General features: G+C 36.3%; 1 protein-coding gene across 1 annotated transcript in view; it reads right to left on the bottom strand.

Annotated features, from left to right (window-relative positions):
* Positions 1–19,464, bottom strand: part of SESTD1 (SEC14 and spectrin domain containing 1) — a 110,606-nt gene that overhangs the window by 43,586 nt on the left and 47,556 nt on the right. The window contains exons 4-8 of the mRNA XM_060177633.1: positions 13,707–13,797; positions 9,657–9,770; positions 3,808–3,921; positions 1,907–2,004; positions 830–885 (exon numbers count right to left, since the gene is read on the bottom strand). Coding sequence (XP_060033616.1) covers positions 830–885; positions 1,907–2,004; positions 3,808–3,921; positions 9,657–9,770; positions 13,707–13,797 — 473 coding nt within the window. The remainder of the gene's footprint in view (positions 1–829; positions 886–1,906; positions 2,005–3,807; positions 3,922–9,656; positions 9,771–13,706; positions 13,798–19,464) is intronic.

Raw genomic sequence — 19,464 nt, 5'->3', positions numbered from 1 at the left:
TTTAAAATTTATTTTGAATAGAGAAAGAAGTTATGAGGGATGGGGAATATAGAGAGGGAGAGAGACAGAGAGACACCTGCAGCCCTGCTTCACCACCTGTGAAGTTTTCCCCCTGCAAGTGGGGACCAGGGGCTTGAACGTGAGTCCTTGAGCGCTGTAACATGAGTGCTTAACCAAGTGTGCTACCACCTGGTCCCAATTCTAGTTAATTTTTTTAGAATTTGTGAAACAGCTATTAGAGATATTTGGACTAGTATATACATACATACATAGCATTGCACACTCTTTGTTTAAAGCCACTGCAGTGTGCTAAGTGGTTTAACATGGTGTCATTAGTATATTTTTAAACTTTCTTTTCTTTCTCTATATTTTAGATAAAGACAAATGGGGGAGGCTGAATAGAGGAGAAAGCAAGAGGGATACACCTCACCTGCAACACTGTTTCACTAACAGTAAAGCTTCCCCTTCCCCTTCCCCCCTGCAAGTGGGGACGGGGCCTTGAACCTAGATCCTTGCACACTGTAATGTGTGATCTCTACCAGGTGCTCCGCCACCTGGCCCCAACATGGTGCCATTCATTATAAAGCAATGCAGCTAGTGGTTTTAGGCCTGTTTTGAACTACGGTGATAGAACTTAATAACTCAATATATATAGTAGAGTACAGTACCAAGCAGTTAGGTTATACTAAAAGGCAGTTTAAAAAACTTCCCTTCAAGTTCCTACAACACAATACATGCTGAATCAATGCTTACTTCATGAACCAATCCATATACGACTGGCTTGCTGAATTACAATTTTTCATTAATAAACATGTTTGTTTCATCTTACCTGTCTGAAGAACTGTTTCCGGATCAACTGATGGAAGGAAATTTAGATCCACGGACCTGACAAGCATCAAAAAAGTAACTTAAAAATTCTATCTATACAGTTAAAGAAAATCCTTTATCAAAACACAAATAAAGAAATATAAAGCATGCTACTCCACTATGGTAATTTCTCTAAAATATTAGAAAATCTATTAGAGATAGTGCTAGTAGATCACAAAACACACTAATTAGAAAAACACAGTTCATTATTATTTATTATAGTATTACTTCAGATATAGCAAAGGAATTCATTTTTAGTATTTTTCTGCAGAATAGTTTTCAAAATGGAATTTATAACTGCATTTTTAAGACAAGAGTCAAGAAACAGACAATGATAACTGTTTATCTAAGATTTCTTAATTAAAAAAATACTGTACTATGACTACATTGTTACTGAAATACCAAATAGGTTGATGTGTTTATTACTAAAGTGATTTTTAACCTAGAGAGAAGAACTTGGTCTACCTATTGAAAATAAAAAACTAAAGTTGAAAAGTTGAGTAGGTAGCAATTAAAACAATAAATTGGGGTAGTTATGTTAAATAATATAACTGAATAATTACTTCAATTAGTGTCATATAACATTAAGTTCCCCAAGTTAAACTCATGAACATCAAAAGTATATTACTAGAACAGAAATTTCTATGAGGTAACTCACTTACCCACTAATGTATGTAAATTAGGTTATAATAATTTCATTTTAAGCTGCAGCATATTCTATATTCTCTACAAAGTAGAACTCTAAAAAATGGTAACCTCATTTTTGAAAACATGACCTTGAAAGTTATTAAACTGTCAGAAAAAGGTATATGTGTGTGTTATTATTCATCAAAAAGTCTTAAATAGAAACTGTTTCAAATCAAATTTTACATGTACAGCAAATTCTTACAAATTAAAACACATTCAACTTTTGGGTGTCAATTTTGATTGAATGGAGACTTGTTTACCTCGGCTCTTTAATATTACATTAACCATAGAGGTATATTTTACCAGACTCGTCTGATGATTAATTGTAGCTTTGCAAGGGTTAGAGTGCTACCTTTCTTTCTCTTGCTGATCTCCTTTTTCACTTCCATTGTTAATCAAAGCAAGTTCATCTAGTAAAGATGTAGACTCCTTCGTAAACTTCTCAAAAACCTACAATATAAGATATTATTAACATACAAAAAATAATCATAAAAATTCTATTGTGCATGTAAGATTTTTAGTTCAAAGCAACAGCATTAGCCAGGCATGATTCCCTTCCCTCCCTGGAAAACTGAGTATAAACCAACCACCATAACACAATACTGCACAGGAGAGATGACAAGAAACAATAAAACAATAATTCTACACAAGGAAATTTAAATATTTAATTATTCCTATTCCTCAGAAAAATGTTTATTTCTACGTACCTTTGAGATCTGAGCCAGTAGCTGTTTTAACTATGTAAGTATTATTTTAGAACACTTCAACCATCAAATTCCAGTTAAAGAATATTCCTTAGCGCAGTGGGTTAAGCGCACATGGCGCAAAGCGCAAGGACCGGCATTAAGGATCCCGGTTTAATCCCCAGGCTCCTCACCTGCACGGGAATTGTTTCACAGGCAGTGCAGCAGGTCTGCAAGTGTCTATCTTTCTCTCCCCCTCTCTGTCTTCCTCTTCTCTCCATTTCTCTCTGTTCTATCCAACAACAACAACATCAATAACTACAACAATAAAACAACAAGGGCAACAAAAGGGAATAAATATTAAAATAAATATTAAAAAATTAAAAATTAAATATTAAATAAATATTTAAAAAAGAATATTCCTTATTAATCCATAAAGGCTGCACATAATAAACAGTTCTATGTAACATAAAAAATAAGTTAGCTAATACTGTAATGTGATTTCTTATAATATTGCTAAAAAGGTTTGTAAAATCTACTTAAACATTAATAAAGTGGATACTCAATTGATATTGCTGATATAAAATATGGTTAAGAAAGAACTGGATGTCCATTCTGAAGCAACCAAAAGTTTTTTATTTTTCGATAAAATTAGAGTACATAGTAAGGCCTCATTTAAGGTCACTCATAGGTTTTTGGAAACCAGTATTTTAAGTGAAACGGTTCAACAAAAATGTAACTGAAGCAAGTCTTCAAATAGCATCACTTTGTTCAACTTCAGATTTCTTTTCTTGCCCATGTTATAACAAAATGACAATGAGCATAATGACATTATCAAAGATCTGCTAGAACCTAAATTCAATTCAATTTAGTTTCTTCTTTCAGTCCCCTGTGGTTCAATTAAACAGTTCCATATGAAGACAGCAGATTTCAGAAGTCATTCCTGACAAAGAAGATACCTTTTCAGAAGTGAAAAACTTTATCTGTCATACTACTTCCTCAGCTCTAATGAACATTCAACTATCCTCTCTGAAAAATGGCATTTAAAATAGATTGATTCTGAAAAAAGAATAAACTGTTACTCTAGCTTAAAGATTTATAGCTCTGACATAAAAGTCAGTGTCAGACACGTGTTAGCTTTTACTGTTTCTTAGTAGTGACATGCATCTGACAGTGCGTTTTTTCATTTATGTAAAAAAGAAAACTATATTTCAGAGATTAAAACAATAAAGTTGTTATAATCTTACTTTTTTACTTTTGGCTCCAGGGTTATCGCTGGGGCTTGGTGAATCCACTGCTCCTGGTGGCCACTTTTTCCATTTTTATTGGATAGGACAGAGAGAAATTGAGACAGGAGGGGGGAGATAGAGAATAAAAGAGAGAAAGATAGACACCTGCAGACCTGCTTCACCGCTCATGAAGCTTCTGCCCTGCAAGTGGGGAACGGGGTATCGAACCTGGGTCCTCGCACGGGTCATTGTACTTAGTACTATATGTACTTAACTGGGTGCACCACCACATGGACCCCAAACTGTCTTACAACATTTTAATTTCAATGCATTATACTAACCAGTCTCTTGTTTAGCCAGTCCATGTGATCATAGGTCAGACTCCCACCAAAATCTTCTGTTAATTGGCATGGTTCTATATAACGAGTCAATTTATTGGCAGACACTAAAATAACCTATCAAGGTAAAAATAAAGTAATGATTTAGTAAAATGTCACATCTGATGTCTGTGAAAGTAATACGGTGGTAAAATTAAGCTAAAATGTGCAATATTGTATATTATGTAACAATATGCTTTATTTACTTAATAAATTAACTGATTTGAATTTAATTCAATTAGCTATTAGAAATAGTATCTGCTAGAAAATAACCCACAATAAGCCATTTACAATGCATTCTTTTAAAAAGAAGACACATCAGCAAGCCAGCTAAAATATTTCAAAATTTTATCAATCTTAATCTTTCTTGGTTAAAAAATATATATATATAATCATCAATTCCTGGGAGCCGGCAGTAGTGCAGCAGGTTAAGCATAGGTGGCGCAAAGTGCCAAGGACCAGCATAAGGATCCCGGTTCGAGCCCCTGGCTTCCTACCTGCAGGGGGTTCACTTCACAGGTGGTGAAGCAGGTCTGCAGGTGTCTTTCTCACCCCCTCTCTGTCTTCCCTTTCTCTCTTGATTTCTCTCTATCCTATCCAACAACAACGACATCAATAACTACAACAATAAAACAAGGGCAACAAAAGGGAATAAATATTTAAAAAAAAAAAGGCAATTCCTATCTACTAAGGCCATATCAACTTAAATGCATCCAATTTTGTTTATCTCAGAAGCCATGCAAGCTTGGGTCTGGTTAGTACCTGGATGGATGAAAAGTTAATTCCATTCGTACAATGATATATTTAGCAAAGAATTTTTCATCTGGCATTAAAATTAGCTAGGTATACTAAAATGAAAATCATAAACACATAATAGAGATGAAAACCAAAAATTTACATGCAATAATGTTTCTCTATTATTCCTCTGATAACATACTGACAAAACATGTTCTCAAATAGAAGATATAACTCAGGATAAGGTTATATTAATATTTCACTTTAAAATCAGAACTAAAAAGTACCCTGGTGTGAACAATTCTATATAAATCAACACTTCTTCAATAAAGTGACACTGAAGTTGGAAAAGGAAAGAAAGGAGGAGAAGGGAGAGGGAAAGGGACAAAGAAAGCAAAAAAAAAAAATTATTCTAATAAATCAAACTTGGAAAAGTAGAAAAAGAAAAAGATAAGGAGCATGACTTATAAAGAAGCTACCAGAAAAAGAAATCAAAGAAAGTATCCTAGGCTAGATAAAAAGGAAACTTAAGAGGTATCAATAAAAAGAAACCAGGAGTTCATGAATTGTTTTCGATTTGACAGAAGATAACTAAGATATAGAACATCAAGTCCCATTTGAGGCTAGTTTAATAACAGCAACACATTATATCTATCTACTTGAAGTGGCAATTTCATTGTCTGTAGAAAGTGAGACAGCACCTCAATGTCACTGTTTTCTTATTTAGGTACTAATGGGAGCTCATTTAAAAGAAACAAGATGAAAAGAACATAGAACATGTTTTTCTCTTAGTGAAAAACTTGTTGAAAAGGTTTTATTTATCCTCTTGCCCCAGTGATGCTTCTCAGAAGTTCTTAGAAATAGGCATGGTGCTCAACACTAAAGTGAAGTTAGGAGATAAAAACCATTTCCTCTTCCGTTAACTCCGTTGGTGAATCAGATAATTCCACACTAGAAAGAATAAGAACAATCAAGGAGCTTTTCCTTTTCCTTAAGAGAGAGAGACAGAGACAGAGAGAGGGAGAGAGAGCGAGAGAGAGAGTGTGTGTGTACACATATATATATTTAATAGATTGCTTGAAATACACAAGTATCTAACAATGAAACTAAGAAATATGTATTTATTCTAAACGGAAATAGACTACTTGTTAAATAGAACATAAATTAACATTTTAAATTATTTCAGAGCATTCTCTACTGAAGAGACAATGTAATAGAAGACTTAATGAATGTAAAGCATATACATATATATATATTTTTTTTTTTTTCCTCCAGGGTTATCACTGGGGCTCAGTGCCTGCACTATGAATACACCGCTCCTAGAGGCCTTTTTTTTTTTTTCTGTTGTTGTTGTTGGATTGGACAGAGAGAAATTGAGAGAAGAGAAGACAGAGAGGGAGAGAGAAAGATAGACACTGGCAGACCTGTTTCACTGCTGGTGAAGTGACCCCTCCCCTGCAGGTGGGGAGCCGGGGGCTCAAACCTGGATACTTACATGGGTCCTTTGCACTATGTACACACAGCCCAATGTGCTGCACCTGACCTCCTAAAACATATTACATTATCTTTCTGCTCTTGTATTGCACCTTATTTGGCACGGTGTTCTATATAAATATTGAAAAATACCTCTTGAGGATGGTTCACCTGGTTAAGCTCACATTACTAGGCACAAGGACCTAATTCGAACCCCTGCAAACTCATAACAGTGATCATTTCAAGTGAACACAAGGAACTATCCATTATTACCCAGTTTCCACAGAGAATAATCTAATCTTAAAAGGGCAACAGTGAGAAGAAAGGGCAAAGGAGATGGCTGAGTAGCAATAAATGTTTTCATTTTATTAGATGATATAAGTTCAAGGGGAAAAAGAAAACGTTTAAGAAGCTTGCCACAATCAGTCCTATCCAATAAAATAGGAAGGAAAAAAAGGGTGGGGAGAAGACTGTATATTCTACCATTCTACTTGTGGCTTTCTTGAAAATGGGAAATTAAAGTAGGGACATTAAACAGATTAGGCTGGTAGGTGATGAAAACAGAAGAAGAGTTGACTGTAAAGAAGCATTAAAGAATTTTTGAAGTGATGAGATAGTCCTTTCATTATTATTATTATTATTATTATCATCATCATCATCATCATCATCATCATCATCATCATCATCATCATTATTATTTTGCCTCCAAGGTTATTGCTGGGGCTTGGTGTCTGCACTATGAATCCACTGCAGCCATTATTTTAAATTTTGATTTATTTATCAATAATTCAATCAGAAATTGAGAGAGGAGGGGAAGATGGAGAAGGAGAGCAAAGGACAGACCCCTGCAGACCTGCTTCACCACTCATGAAGTGTCCCCCAACCCCCACAGGTGGGGAGCCAGGGGTTCAAACCAGGATCCTCGTGCAGGTCCCTGCGTTTTGTACTATGTGTGCTTAACTGGGTGTGCTACCCCCTGGCCCCAGTTCCTTATTTCTTGATTGTGGTAGCTATATGTCCACTTGTGGTTGTCATCAGTTATAGAACAGTATACTAAAAGTGTTTTTTTAAAAAAAGTATTTTCTTGGGAGTTGGGAGGTAGCGCAGCGGGTAAGCACACATGGCGCAAAGCTCAAGGACTGGCATAAGGATGCTGGTTTGAGTCCCAGCTCCCCACCTGCAGGGAAGTGTCACTTCACAAGCAGTGAAGCAGGTCTGCAGGTGCCTTTCCCCCTCTGTCTTCCCCTCCTCTCTCCATTTCTCTCTGTCCTATCCAACAACAATGACATCAATAACAATAACTACAACAATAAAAAAAACAAAGGGAATAAATATTTTTGAAAAATCTTGTTCATCATTATTAAATCACTAATAAAAAATTAAAAATGAATTTTAAAAAATCATTTTCTTGGGGGGGGGGATAATGATTTAAAGAACAGTTTGTTGGGAAGGGGTAGATAGTGTAATGGTTATGCAAAGAGACTCCCATGCCTGAGGCTCTGAATTCCCAGGTTCAATCCCCCCGCACCACCATAAGCCAGAGCTGAACAGTGCTCTGGTTAAAAAAAAATTAAAAATAAAAAAAGAACGGTGGTTGACACCCGGATACTATTTCTCTTCTCCCTGTGATAAGTATCGGCTAACTACGTTCACCTTTAGGCTCTTTCCCACTATCAAGCTCCAGGCCCACGACCCTCTTTACCTCCTCTCTACCCTCCTGGCACAAAATCTTTTGCTTTGCTGTAAAATACAGTGATGATTTTTATTATATATAAATTATAGCTTAAATGTTACAGTGAAGAAAAAAACACTTTTTTTTTTGTTAGATAGAGACAGAGAAAAATTTAGAGGGGAGGGTGAGAGAGGGAGAGAGACATCTGCAGCCCTACTTCACCACTTGTGAAGTTCTGCCCCTGCAGATGGGGACCAGGGGCTTGAACCCTAGTCCCTGTGCACTGTAATGTCTGTGCATAACCAGGTGCACCTCCACCTGGCCCCTCACAAAGATTGTAAGGCATTTCAAGTTACCTCTTAACTTCATGCAAGAGCCAGTTAGGCTTTACTTTTTGGTGCACTGGGGCTCCACACCTACAGAATTCTATTGCTTCCAGCAGACTCTATATTTAAACGAAGACAAAGAGACAGAAATGAAAATGAGAGAGGAGAGACATCACAGCCTCTGCTGTGCATGGCACTCCTGTGTGTGACATGGACTCCAAACCTGGGGCCTTAGTGCTCACTCTACCCAGTAAGCTTATTTCATAGTCCCTAACTGGGTTTTCTTGAATCTTTTTTTTAATTATTATTTTTTTTATTTTATCCTTTTTTTTTTTTTTTTTTTTTTTAACCAGAGCAATGCTCAGCTCTGGTTTCTGGTGGTGTGGCTCATTGAACCCAGGACTTTGAGCATCAGGTGCGAGTCTCTTTGCTTAACCATAATGCTATCTACCCCTTGAATCTTTCTAATACACCTTGATAACCTTTCCTCCATATGAAAAATACACAGATGGTGATTTTATTGGGGGAAAAAAAGATGATTATAGCATGGCAAGAAGCAAATGAACTGCTACTGAATGATTCTTACAAGTGTTCTAAGGATTTTATCCTACAAGGTTGCAGCCAGACTTTCCTTTTTTAAATATATCTTTTAAAATTTTATTATTAGTGATTTACTAGTGATTAACAAGAGTATACAATCACAGGGTATAGTTCCACACTGCCCCACCACCAAAGAAAATTAGACTTTTAATGCTTCCACACTTTAGTTAACCAATTTGTGAAGTTCAACATCTATGAACTCTCCAGTTGGGAAGCTGGAATTAATAGGTTGTGAAATAGAAAATGTCACAGAACTGTTTAAATTTGTAGCTCACCTCGCAATTTTCTCCTCATGTATAGTAAGATGACTTTCACAGAAGAAAAGTAGAAAAAATAATATCAAATAAGAGAATGGCTATCCATGCTCATACAGCAATACCAAAGCAGATACTATCAAATCTTAATTATGTCATATCATACAAAATCAGTTCTAACTTTAATTGCTAAATGTCTAGGACTTCCTAGTATAGTTAAATGTATACCCTTTATAAGAACATATACATATCTACATTCAACTGAAAGATTATATTTATTCAGATGAATTAACAAAGAATAATGTAAGTGAAAATGATAAGAGCATTTGTTGATGCAATACTTGACTTTAAAAAAATAAGCATGATTCATCCGGCATGTAACTTTGTACTAGTGGTTGATTAGCACTGACTAAACACTGTTTGGTACGCTATAATGAACATACAAAAGAATACCAACATGGTGTAATTTAAAAAAAAAAAATCTTAACTTTTTTTTTAATTATCTTAATTTATTTATTGGATAGAGACAGCCAAAAACCAAGAGGGGAGGGGAGAGAGAGAGGGATAGAGACAGACACCTATAGCCCTGCTTCACCACTCGCAAAGCTTTCCCCCTGCAGGTGGGGACCGAGAGTTGAATCCGTGTTCTTACACATTGTAGCACGTGTGCTCAGCCAGGTGAGCCACCACCCAGCCCCTCATGGTGTGATTTTTAAAGACATAAAACACTTCTGGTTTATAGAACATATTTACCTCAAAGCCAAGTCTATCTTTTTCTTTCCAAAAACAGAAATGTGTCACTTTCTTATCCCAGAACTCATCTGGCTTCACAACACAAACAAGGGACACTTCAGCTGGAACAACATTCTGCAAAAAAACAAACAAATTTATATATATATATATATATATATATATATATATATATATATATATATATATTCATTCCACATGTAAAAGAAGATTCACTAAAGTTATAAATTACTAGATATTCTTTAAGATGACTAAGAAACTCTGGAAAATAATAAAATAGAAGAAATATTCCAAATTTCAAAATGTGCATGGCAGCAAAGGACTAACTGGAATACAAGCTCACTCAGAACATATTTTAAAACAAAGCAATGTAATCTACTCAGTAGATGTGTGTTACTTTTGTGTTTTACTGACTATCTCTACTAAGGATCAAATTAGATTAAATTGCAAGTCTTAATTTTTTGTTGAGAAATTATTAGATTTGTTTTTTCCCCCCGCATGATATGAAATTTTTTCTTACACAATAATCTTGGGGGGGGGGAATCTTCAAATAACATAAATTCAATTTTCTCACCAAGTAATTATCTATTAGGTATTATGCAAAAAGCAAAGATTCTACATGATTATTAACTCAAAGAAGACAGTTAACATCTTGTCTTACAAATATATATATTTAGATAGAGAGCAGAGAGTGAGGGAGGTAGAATGGATGGAGGACCACAGCACAGAAGCTTCCTTCAAGGCCGTGGGCGGGGGGCAGGTTTGAACCTGGGTCGAGCACAGGGCAACGCAGCATGCTGTCCACACTGCACTGGCTCTATTAAGTACTCTTTGCCCTTATTAGATACAGTTATCCATATTACCTAAAAAGAATGGAAATTAGTATTCGCTGAGTTAATACATACTCAATACATATTTTATAAGCATGTCCCCATAGAGTTTATCTTTAAAGCATGTACTAAATCTAACCACTTCTACTAACTACTCAATACTAATCTCCAAACTAATAATTTTTTTTGAACTTCCCACTTAATATATCTTGAGTCACATTTTCTCATGATCAGAATAAAACTGAAACTCCTTACCAGAGTCTAGAAGACCCTCCAAGCTCAAGAGTCCATGACCTCTCGGATTTCTCCCCTCTGCATATATGCTCCTACCTCCTTGCTGCTTCTAGAATGTGACCTGTGCCACTCCAGGGCCTAGCCCTGCATGTTTACTCTGTCTAGAGATGTTTCCTTGGTTTATATGGGATCCTATTCAAATCTCTCTGCAGAAACATTTCTTGCCCACTTTATCTAAAGTAGCACAGATCTGACTCAGTTTTCTTTTCCACCACTACATTTTTCTTCATAGCATTTGTGAATGTTGTAGTGATGTTACACTGTCTCATTCTTCCAACTTTACAGAAGAGTTCATTGTGCAACAGAGAACTAGAATAACTTGGCCAAGATAACAGCCATATTAAGTGATGGTATTGGAATAGAAGCCTGTCTGACTCTAAAGTCTGCTACATCATTTTATGTACTCTGGACTAGGGATCAGTAAACCCCTTCTGAAGGTTTAGAAAATATTTTAGGGGGATCGGGTGGTAGCGCAGCGGGTTAAGCGCACGTGGTGTGAAGCACAAGGACCGGCATAGGGATCCCGGTTCAAGCCCCCAGCTCCCCACCTGCAGGGGAGTCGCTTCACAAGAGGTGAAGCAGGTCTGCAGGTGTCTTTCTCTCCCCCTCTCTGTCTTCCCCTCCTCTCTCCAATTCTCTCTGTCCTATCCAACAATGACAACAATAATAGCAACAATAAACAACAAGGGAAAAAAATATTTTAAGCATGGAAGTCTATAATCTTTGAGACAACTGTTTTCAGCTGTGCTACTATAATGTGAAAGCTGACATAGTAAGTAAGTGAACGGGAATGGTTGTGTTCCAATAAAAATTACTTTATAAACTTGGGGAGTCAACTAGTGTCCTAAATTACATAAGACATAACTGTATAATAACAAATTACTTTTAATATGGTTAATAATCTTAACATTAATTAGGGGAAATAGAAAACATCTGAACTTAAACATGTCATTGGGCACACATGACATCTGGTACTTCCTAACATCAACAGTAAGTAAAGTAAATTCAATGGTGTCAAAATATTCATCACAGAAGCTGGCAAATTTAAGGTGGGTTGAGTTTTATTCATATATTGATTTGTAGAGACTATTTTTAAATCACTCAAAGTTATTGTTTTATCATAAAGCATTATATCATTATTTTACAATTCTTTTATTACTTTTTAAAATTGAGGAAAAAAAGAGAGAAAGAAAGCGAGAAAAAAGAGACTAAGCCACTCATTCTAGAGAATACTGCCTACAGGCAGAGCCAATGCTGAGCTCTCAAGTTCCAAGGAACAGCTACCAGAATCTTCTGAAACAGAAGGAATGAACAACTTTTTTTATGTAGAAGCTGACTAAGAATAAACAAAGGCCAAGGCAACTTCTGAAAAATGTTTGCTAGTAGTAAATCCAAAAGTTGTTAAAATACCTATCAGAAAAGAAATCGCAAGAGGGAGATTAAATCATCCATTGACTGTTCTTCAACACTGCCACTGATCAAAGTCCCGTTCAAACAGCAAGTCCCCAACAGCTCATCTGTGAGACAGTTAAATGATAAGATGAAAGGAAGAACACAAGGTCATGATTAATGGACTTCTCACCTTGCTGTTATTTTAACAACTTTACAGAGAAGAATTAATCTTCAGGTTTTGAGATGTGAAAGTGCTGGGATCCCATCTGACAAGAAACATTACTAAAGGACATCATTTTGCTTGCTGTTAACAACTGATGTTTCAGGAGTTATGTTCTTGACAACCCAAAAGAAGGAGCCTAATGATGAACAGTTGAGGCCAAACCTCACTCTCTTCTGTTACTGCCAATCTTATTGCCCCCAAGTTGGTCCAAGATGAACTTCTTTCATGGTATCTGCTTCACTTTGGCTGAGGTAACACCTCTGCCAAAAACTGGCGTTTTCACTTTTGCTCATTAAAATTAAAAAATCTACTATAACTCATTTTTAAACATTTCATTTATTAATTTCCTTACACACTTATTTGTTTAACCAGAGCACCACTCAGCTTTGGCATATGGTGGTATGGGGAACTGGCATATGGTGGTGTGGGGATTGAACCTGGGACCTGGGAGCCTCAGGCATGAGTCTCTTTGCATAATCATTATACTGTCTCTCCAGTGTATAACTCATTTAACTTTAATGGTCTCTAGACTCCATTCTAAGAACCCTAGGTACATAAGATTAATCTTCCTTCTTTAAATCACTCAAATGTTTTATTATTTCAGTTCCAGTCATAAAATCCTCAGTATCCTTATAAGAAATCAACAAATATTTACTAGGTACCAACTACGTGTTGGGATCATGAGGACATTCTGGAAGGAAAACAAGCAAACTAAGCACAAAAATGCAATCTGATCAAGGACTTTGTAACTGCAGGTGTGTGTTAAATTTTAATTTGTAAATTACTAAAGACTCCGTAGAGCTGTTAAATAAACCTCTTCTGGATTAGGAATGAACGAGAAGAACATCAGGAATCCTGGTGGGTTTTTTTGTTTGTTTGTTTTGGGGAGAAAGAGAAAGGTGGGGAGAAAACTATGAGAATGAGTTGAGATGCTTTCCCAGTTAGACCCATCGGTCCACATCTACATATAAGGGCGATGATGCAGATACTACATTGTAAATCCACCCAGCTAAGTCTGATAACATCAGCTATCACACACTCAGGTCCACTGGTCAACAGTTTAGTGTGCTTAACATAACATTACTTGTAGTCATTTACAAGTCTTTAGAATTAGAATGAAATTAGTTTTACTACTCAAAGTCAAAACTAGAAGAACCGAATTTAAATAGCCCAATAGTAATCTGTGCAAAGCAGAACTCAGTCCCCGCTGAAAAAAATCAGAGCACAGCCAATAAATGAAAGGCGCTGACCATTATCAGCTTGACCTGCTACTGGAAAAGAACGCCACTGCTGGATAGTCAGATCTAAAATTACCTGTAGCATTAAGACGACTGTTTTCACCACGTTCCACTGTGATTTTCTGCCGTCCACAATTACGGTGAATCCTCTGGCCTTACACTTTTCACTGAAATGAAACAGAATTGGAAAATATCATTTTAAAAACTTCATATCTCTATAGTTCTAAATGATGTTTATAGCTTAATCATATAGAGAGTAAAATTAATCTCACGTGGCTTGGTTTTCATTGTCAACAAACAAAATTCTTTAGTTTATTCAAACAACTTTTCTTTTTCAGGAAATATTGACAATTACAAGCAAATTTGGTCAGAAATATAAAAACATGGGTAGTCAATGTCTTATAAAAAAAAAGAATAAACCAAAGCAACATTCAAATAGTCTCTCAAGTCTCTCCACTGCTTTCCCAGTAAGACAGGATCACAGTGAATCATCAGGAAACTAATGATTGTCAAGTGCATTGTGTCCTCACATCTCATCTTCCTGCCAGAAATATTAGGTTTGTAAAGCGATAGTTTGCAGCAAGGGGAAACTGAAGCTTATAAGCTATTATTAAATCTTTGGAAAATGGGTCTCTTCTCTGTGCTCCGGGGGCATGGTGGGGCATAAGAAATAAGGTGGAACTTTTGCACATATAAACTCAAAGCTTGAATTTTACCTTGTCTGCTCTACCTTGCTCTCTGTACTTTCTGTGATTTCACCAGAAGATTATTATTATTATTACTATTATTATTATTATTATTTTGCCTCCAGGGTTATTGCTGGGGATCAGTGCCTACACTATGAATCCACTGTTCCTGGAGGCTATTTTAGAGAAATTGAGAAAGAGCGTGAAGACAGAGAGGGGGAGAGAAAGATAGACAACTGCAGACCTGCTTCACTGCCTGTGAAGTGACCCCCCTGCAGGTGGGGAGCCAGGGGCTCAAACCGGGATCCTTAAGCTGGTCCTTGCACTTTGTGCCATGTGCACTTAACCCGCTGCACTACAGCCCAGACCCCTCACCAGAAAATTATTATCTTAAATACTGGAAAGTGTGCTATTCTAGATTCAAGTACAGACTAAACACTTTCTAGAATTCAGTAAAGTGCACCAATAAATATGGAAAAATTCCATCCTAAAGACCAAAGCCACCTAGTTATCTTACTGATGTTGTTTTAGTTACACAAATCAACTTAACTCGAAGATCTCTAATGATCTTCCTGCAAAACAAGAAGTTAAAATTGTTGGTAAAAAAATCTTCATATACAAAATCCTCCCAAGTATACATGATTAAAATAATAATAATAAACAGCAGACACTTCCCTGTGATTTAAATTCAGTATCAGGAGATTTTACTAACCTTCTCTTATTCCCTCAAGCATTGACAGTAACCTCACGAGAGATCTCAAAGTCATTACAACTAAACTCACAATCAGTGGAGAGAGAAGAATGAGGATAATATTGCTAAAAATCTAGATGATAGTAGTGTTTCTACAGTCAGGGACAAACAGTAGAATATAGGGGGGAAAAACCTCTTAGAATAAGAAACAATAAATACTAGATTTTTTTTTTCATATGTGGAATATGGATAACCAAAGCAACGAACTTGCAAAAGAAGGTAACTCAGCAGTCTCTTAGATTTTGGAGAGCTGTGATGGTTATCAGAGGGAAGGGAATGAGGGCTTTCAGGAACTTTGGTGGTGGGTCTCGTGACTGACACACACACATACACATAAACAAGTATGACACTATAACCCTGAAAATGCATAATTTGGTAGACCTCTTGTGACATCACTAAAAATAAAAATTTAAAAATAAAAGCACAAAGTAAAAACTAACATAAAAAGAGGTAAGGCAAAGCGAAGCATATGTCTGTACAAAAAATACTAGCTCACACTGTGCTAGAACTCACAAATGCCAGTGGAGAAGCAATTACAGAAGCCAGAACTCCTGCCTTCTGCATCCTAGGAAGAATTGTGTTCCATACTCCCAGAAGAGGGAGAAATATTAGGGAAAGATGACCAGAGGGTTCTGAATTCCAACTCCATCTGGACCCAGAGAGAGAAGAGTTAAAAAGGAAGGACATTCAGAAGTAGTAGTAGGCATCCGTGTAATGTAGTAAGGAAAGGAAGGTAGGATCATTAAAAATTGGGCAAATATCTTTATTTTTTTTAAATTTTTTTTTTATTTAAGAAAGGATTAATTAACAAAACCATAGGGTAGGAGGGGTACAACTCCACACAATTACCACCGCAAAAATTGGGCAAATATCTTTAAACATAGATAGATAGACAGATAAACACGCAGGTAGATACAGAAATAATAGTAAACCCGTATCTGTGATCTTGAGAGAACTACTACAGTTTCCAATGGAGGGGATGAGGGACACAGAACTCTGGTGGGGAGAACAGTGTGGAATTATATCCCTGTTATCTTATAATTTTGTAAATTAATATTAAATTTTAAAAAACAGTGACTTTTTAAAAATCATATATGGTAAAATGGTCATCTGGCTCTCAAAAAATAAACTTAAAAAGAATTAAAGTAGAATGGAAAGTAGATAAATGAATGCAAATCTGATCAAATAAAGTGTAGCATTTGGTACAGATTTCTAAGTGATGGGCACTGAAAGTCGTTTACTACACAGTTCTTTCAATCTGGTAAGCAGATTTGATATTTTCCACATTAAAAAGTTGGGAGACTATATAACTTAAAGCAGTTTTGAATGGCAGACATTTTGAAGGAGAAGACTTCATTTTTTTTTTTTTTTTTTTTTTTTTTACTATTGCACCTAATAAACTGCTCTCCAGAGTTGCAGTGAAAAGCTCAAAAAAAACACTCTAGTTGTCTGGTGAAATAAAAAATACTGATACAGAGGTGTCAACTGTGTTTTCAAATGCCAGAGCTCTAGGAGGCTGATCCAAACAGGCACACTGTCAAGAAATCCGGAATTTTTACAAGGATGGGAGACGGCCCAACTTTAGCAAACCACTGAATAAAATCAAGCAACCAGTTAATTATTTTGCCTTGCTAGGACTTCTTTCAGCTTCTTCATCTAAAATCTTCAGCTGGCAGCTATGTAATGATGCATAATTAACACTAGAATCACACTATTCCTATAATATGTAGGACATATACCAGAAAGAAAAATAAATAAATAGTGTAGGGTATTTGCTGCGTATTGTACTTTCTACGTGTACATGGAAAATGAATGGAATGAAATGCCCCAGTCAGCCTCTGTTAACAGTGTAGGCATTCTGCTGAGCATCTGGTAATAAAACTTAACTGCAAACCAACTGTATCTTCTGGAACTCAGCTTTAATGACACATTCCAGTAATGGAATGAAACCTACCAAGTTTGTGGGAAAAGAGTAGGTAAATCTTTGATACTTCTTGGGCTCTTCCTAAGGGTAATTTTTGCATTATACTCTAACTTTAAGAGTCTCATCTCATGACAAATTGCAGTATATTCACTTGAAGTATATTAAAAAAAGAAAAACCCTCTGGGTTGTTTTTAGGAAATACAGATTCCAGTTTCAGTTCCTCTACTAAAAAATAATGTGATACTTAATAAGTTGATCTACTCTCTGAGTTTCAATTCCTGCAACTATAAAGACAGTTGTTCAAATGGCCTTTCATTTCCATGACACATTTAATCGTCTATAAATCCATGAACAGTTTTTTCACAATTTGGTGTGGTTCAGGTCCATCAATTATTTACCTAAAAACCAGCCTGTTATTTAATTGTGAAAAAACACATATGAACAGCCAGCAGCTTAGAGGTCTAGCAAGGTTATTTAGTACTAACACACAATGTGGTATGACAGCTGAAAAATTTGAATATAAAAATTTCCACTTGAAGATCTCTAGTCCTTCAATATTAAAAACAATGAACAGGGGGCTGTAGCGCAGTGCGTTAAGCGAATATGACTAAAGATAACAGTTTGAGCCCCCAGCTCCCCACCTGCAGGGAGTAACTTGGCAAGCAGTGAAGCAGGTCTGCAGGTGTCTTTCTCTCACCCTCTCTGTCTTCCCATTGTCTCTCGATTTCTCTCTGTCCTATCCAACAACAACAGCTATGACAACAATAACAATAACAACTACAACAATCGTGACAACAACGGCAACAAAATGGGGAAAATGGCCTCCAAGAGCAGTGGATTCGTAGTACTGGTACCAAGCCCTAGTGATAACCCTGAAGGCAATAAATAAATAAATATAAAAAAGTAAAAAAAAGAAAAAAAAAAACAGTGAACGACAGAATCGTTAAGTCATAAACCAGATATCAGGAATTCCTGTCTTGTAGCGTCACACGCTTGATTGCTCAGTGTTCCTCTCTCTCTCCCTCCCCCTCTCCCTCTCTCTCTCTCTCATATTGTTGGAGATATAAACTTGGTTCTAGGATGCTACTGATAAACCCACACAGTTTTTAGCAGTTTATTAACAGATGATAAAAGTGCCTTCAAGCCAGGAAACAAAACTCAGATTCTCTGATGGTAGAAACCAACCCCGCCCACACACACACATTTTTCCCCTATTTAATGCTCCCTATATATAAAGAATTTTACCCTGTATTGTACAAGGTGGCTTAAAATAACTCATTAAGTCAATAAAATATAAATAAAAAGAAATTAAAAGCATTTGCTCTGACTAAAAATTTTAAAGTTCATTATCTGGATCAAAACAGAATTACATAAAATAATTTTATTCCATTTACCACTTCACACACATAAAAAAAACCTACCTTTATCTTCTTCAATTATTTATTTATTTGAAGAGTCAGGGTCTGTTGTGTGTGTGGTGATTTCACTACTTTAGGACCAACTCTCTCATTCAGAGAAAGAGAGACAGGAGAGAAAGACACCACAATCCTAGAGTGTGCCCTGGTGTCATGGCATTACCATGTTGTGTGGATGTTCAAATATAAGCCACACACATGGCAATGCGCCTCCCCTACCTGGTGAGCTAGGCTCAAGATTTACTACAAAAGTTTGCAAACTGCAAGACAGAATTATCTGGGAAGCTTTAGCGGATTAAAAAAAAAGTCAGGAGCATGAGAGGTGGCTCGGTGAGTAAAAGTATATGCCTTACTATGTATTAAGACCTGGATTCAATTCCTGGCACCAAGCAGGGGCACCATGAACAGTCCCAAGGCAATTCCATAAATGGTAAAGGAGGTATTTTACTCTCTCTCTCAAAATACAGCAGGGAGAAAGCTCAGCAGTACTGCAAAGAAGATGCCCTGAGCTCATTCCTTGGTATTGCATTGAAAAAAAAAAAAAAAATCTAATGTCAAACCTCTCAAAAAATAATCGGATCAGAAACTCTTGTGGCTAGACCTCCAGACATGACAAAGTTTTAAAAGTCTACAGATGAGTCTAACAGTCAGGTTTCATTCCTAAACATCACCTAGAAGAGACGTTAGGAACAGCTCTCTCCTGATGCTACTGCTAAAATGATGGATAGATTCAATCAAATGGAAAGGTTTAAGTTTTGCCTGTACCCAAGAAATAGGAAAATTAAAAATTGAAGACTGGAGGGGTCTGTGCCTAGGGAAGGAAGTAAGGATGGAAGAAAGACAACTAACTACTAGGTGGTTTACTCATTTGTGAAATATAGGAAATGGAAAAAATAGTTAGAAACAGAAGGATGAATATGGGATGATCTCACTCTCAGGCAGAAGTTGAAAAACAAAATCAGAAAAGGAAACACAAGTAGAACCTGAACTGGAATTAGTGTATTGCACCAAAGTAAAAGACTCGGGGGTGGGTGGGTGGGGAGAATACAGATCCAAGA

Source organism: Erinaceus europaeus, chromosome 18 (assembly GCF_950295315.1).
Source record: "Erinaceus europaeus chromosome 18, mEriEur2.1, whole genome shotgun sequence".
NCBI classification, from domain to species: Eukaryota; Metazoa; Chordata; class Mammalia; order Eulipotyphla; family Erinaceidae; genus Erinaceus; species Erinaceus europaeus.
Note: the sequence above shows the minus strand (reverse complement) of the source record. Positions and strands in the feature narration are given on the sequence as shown.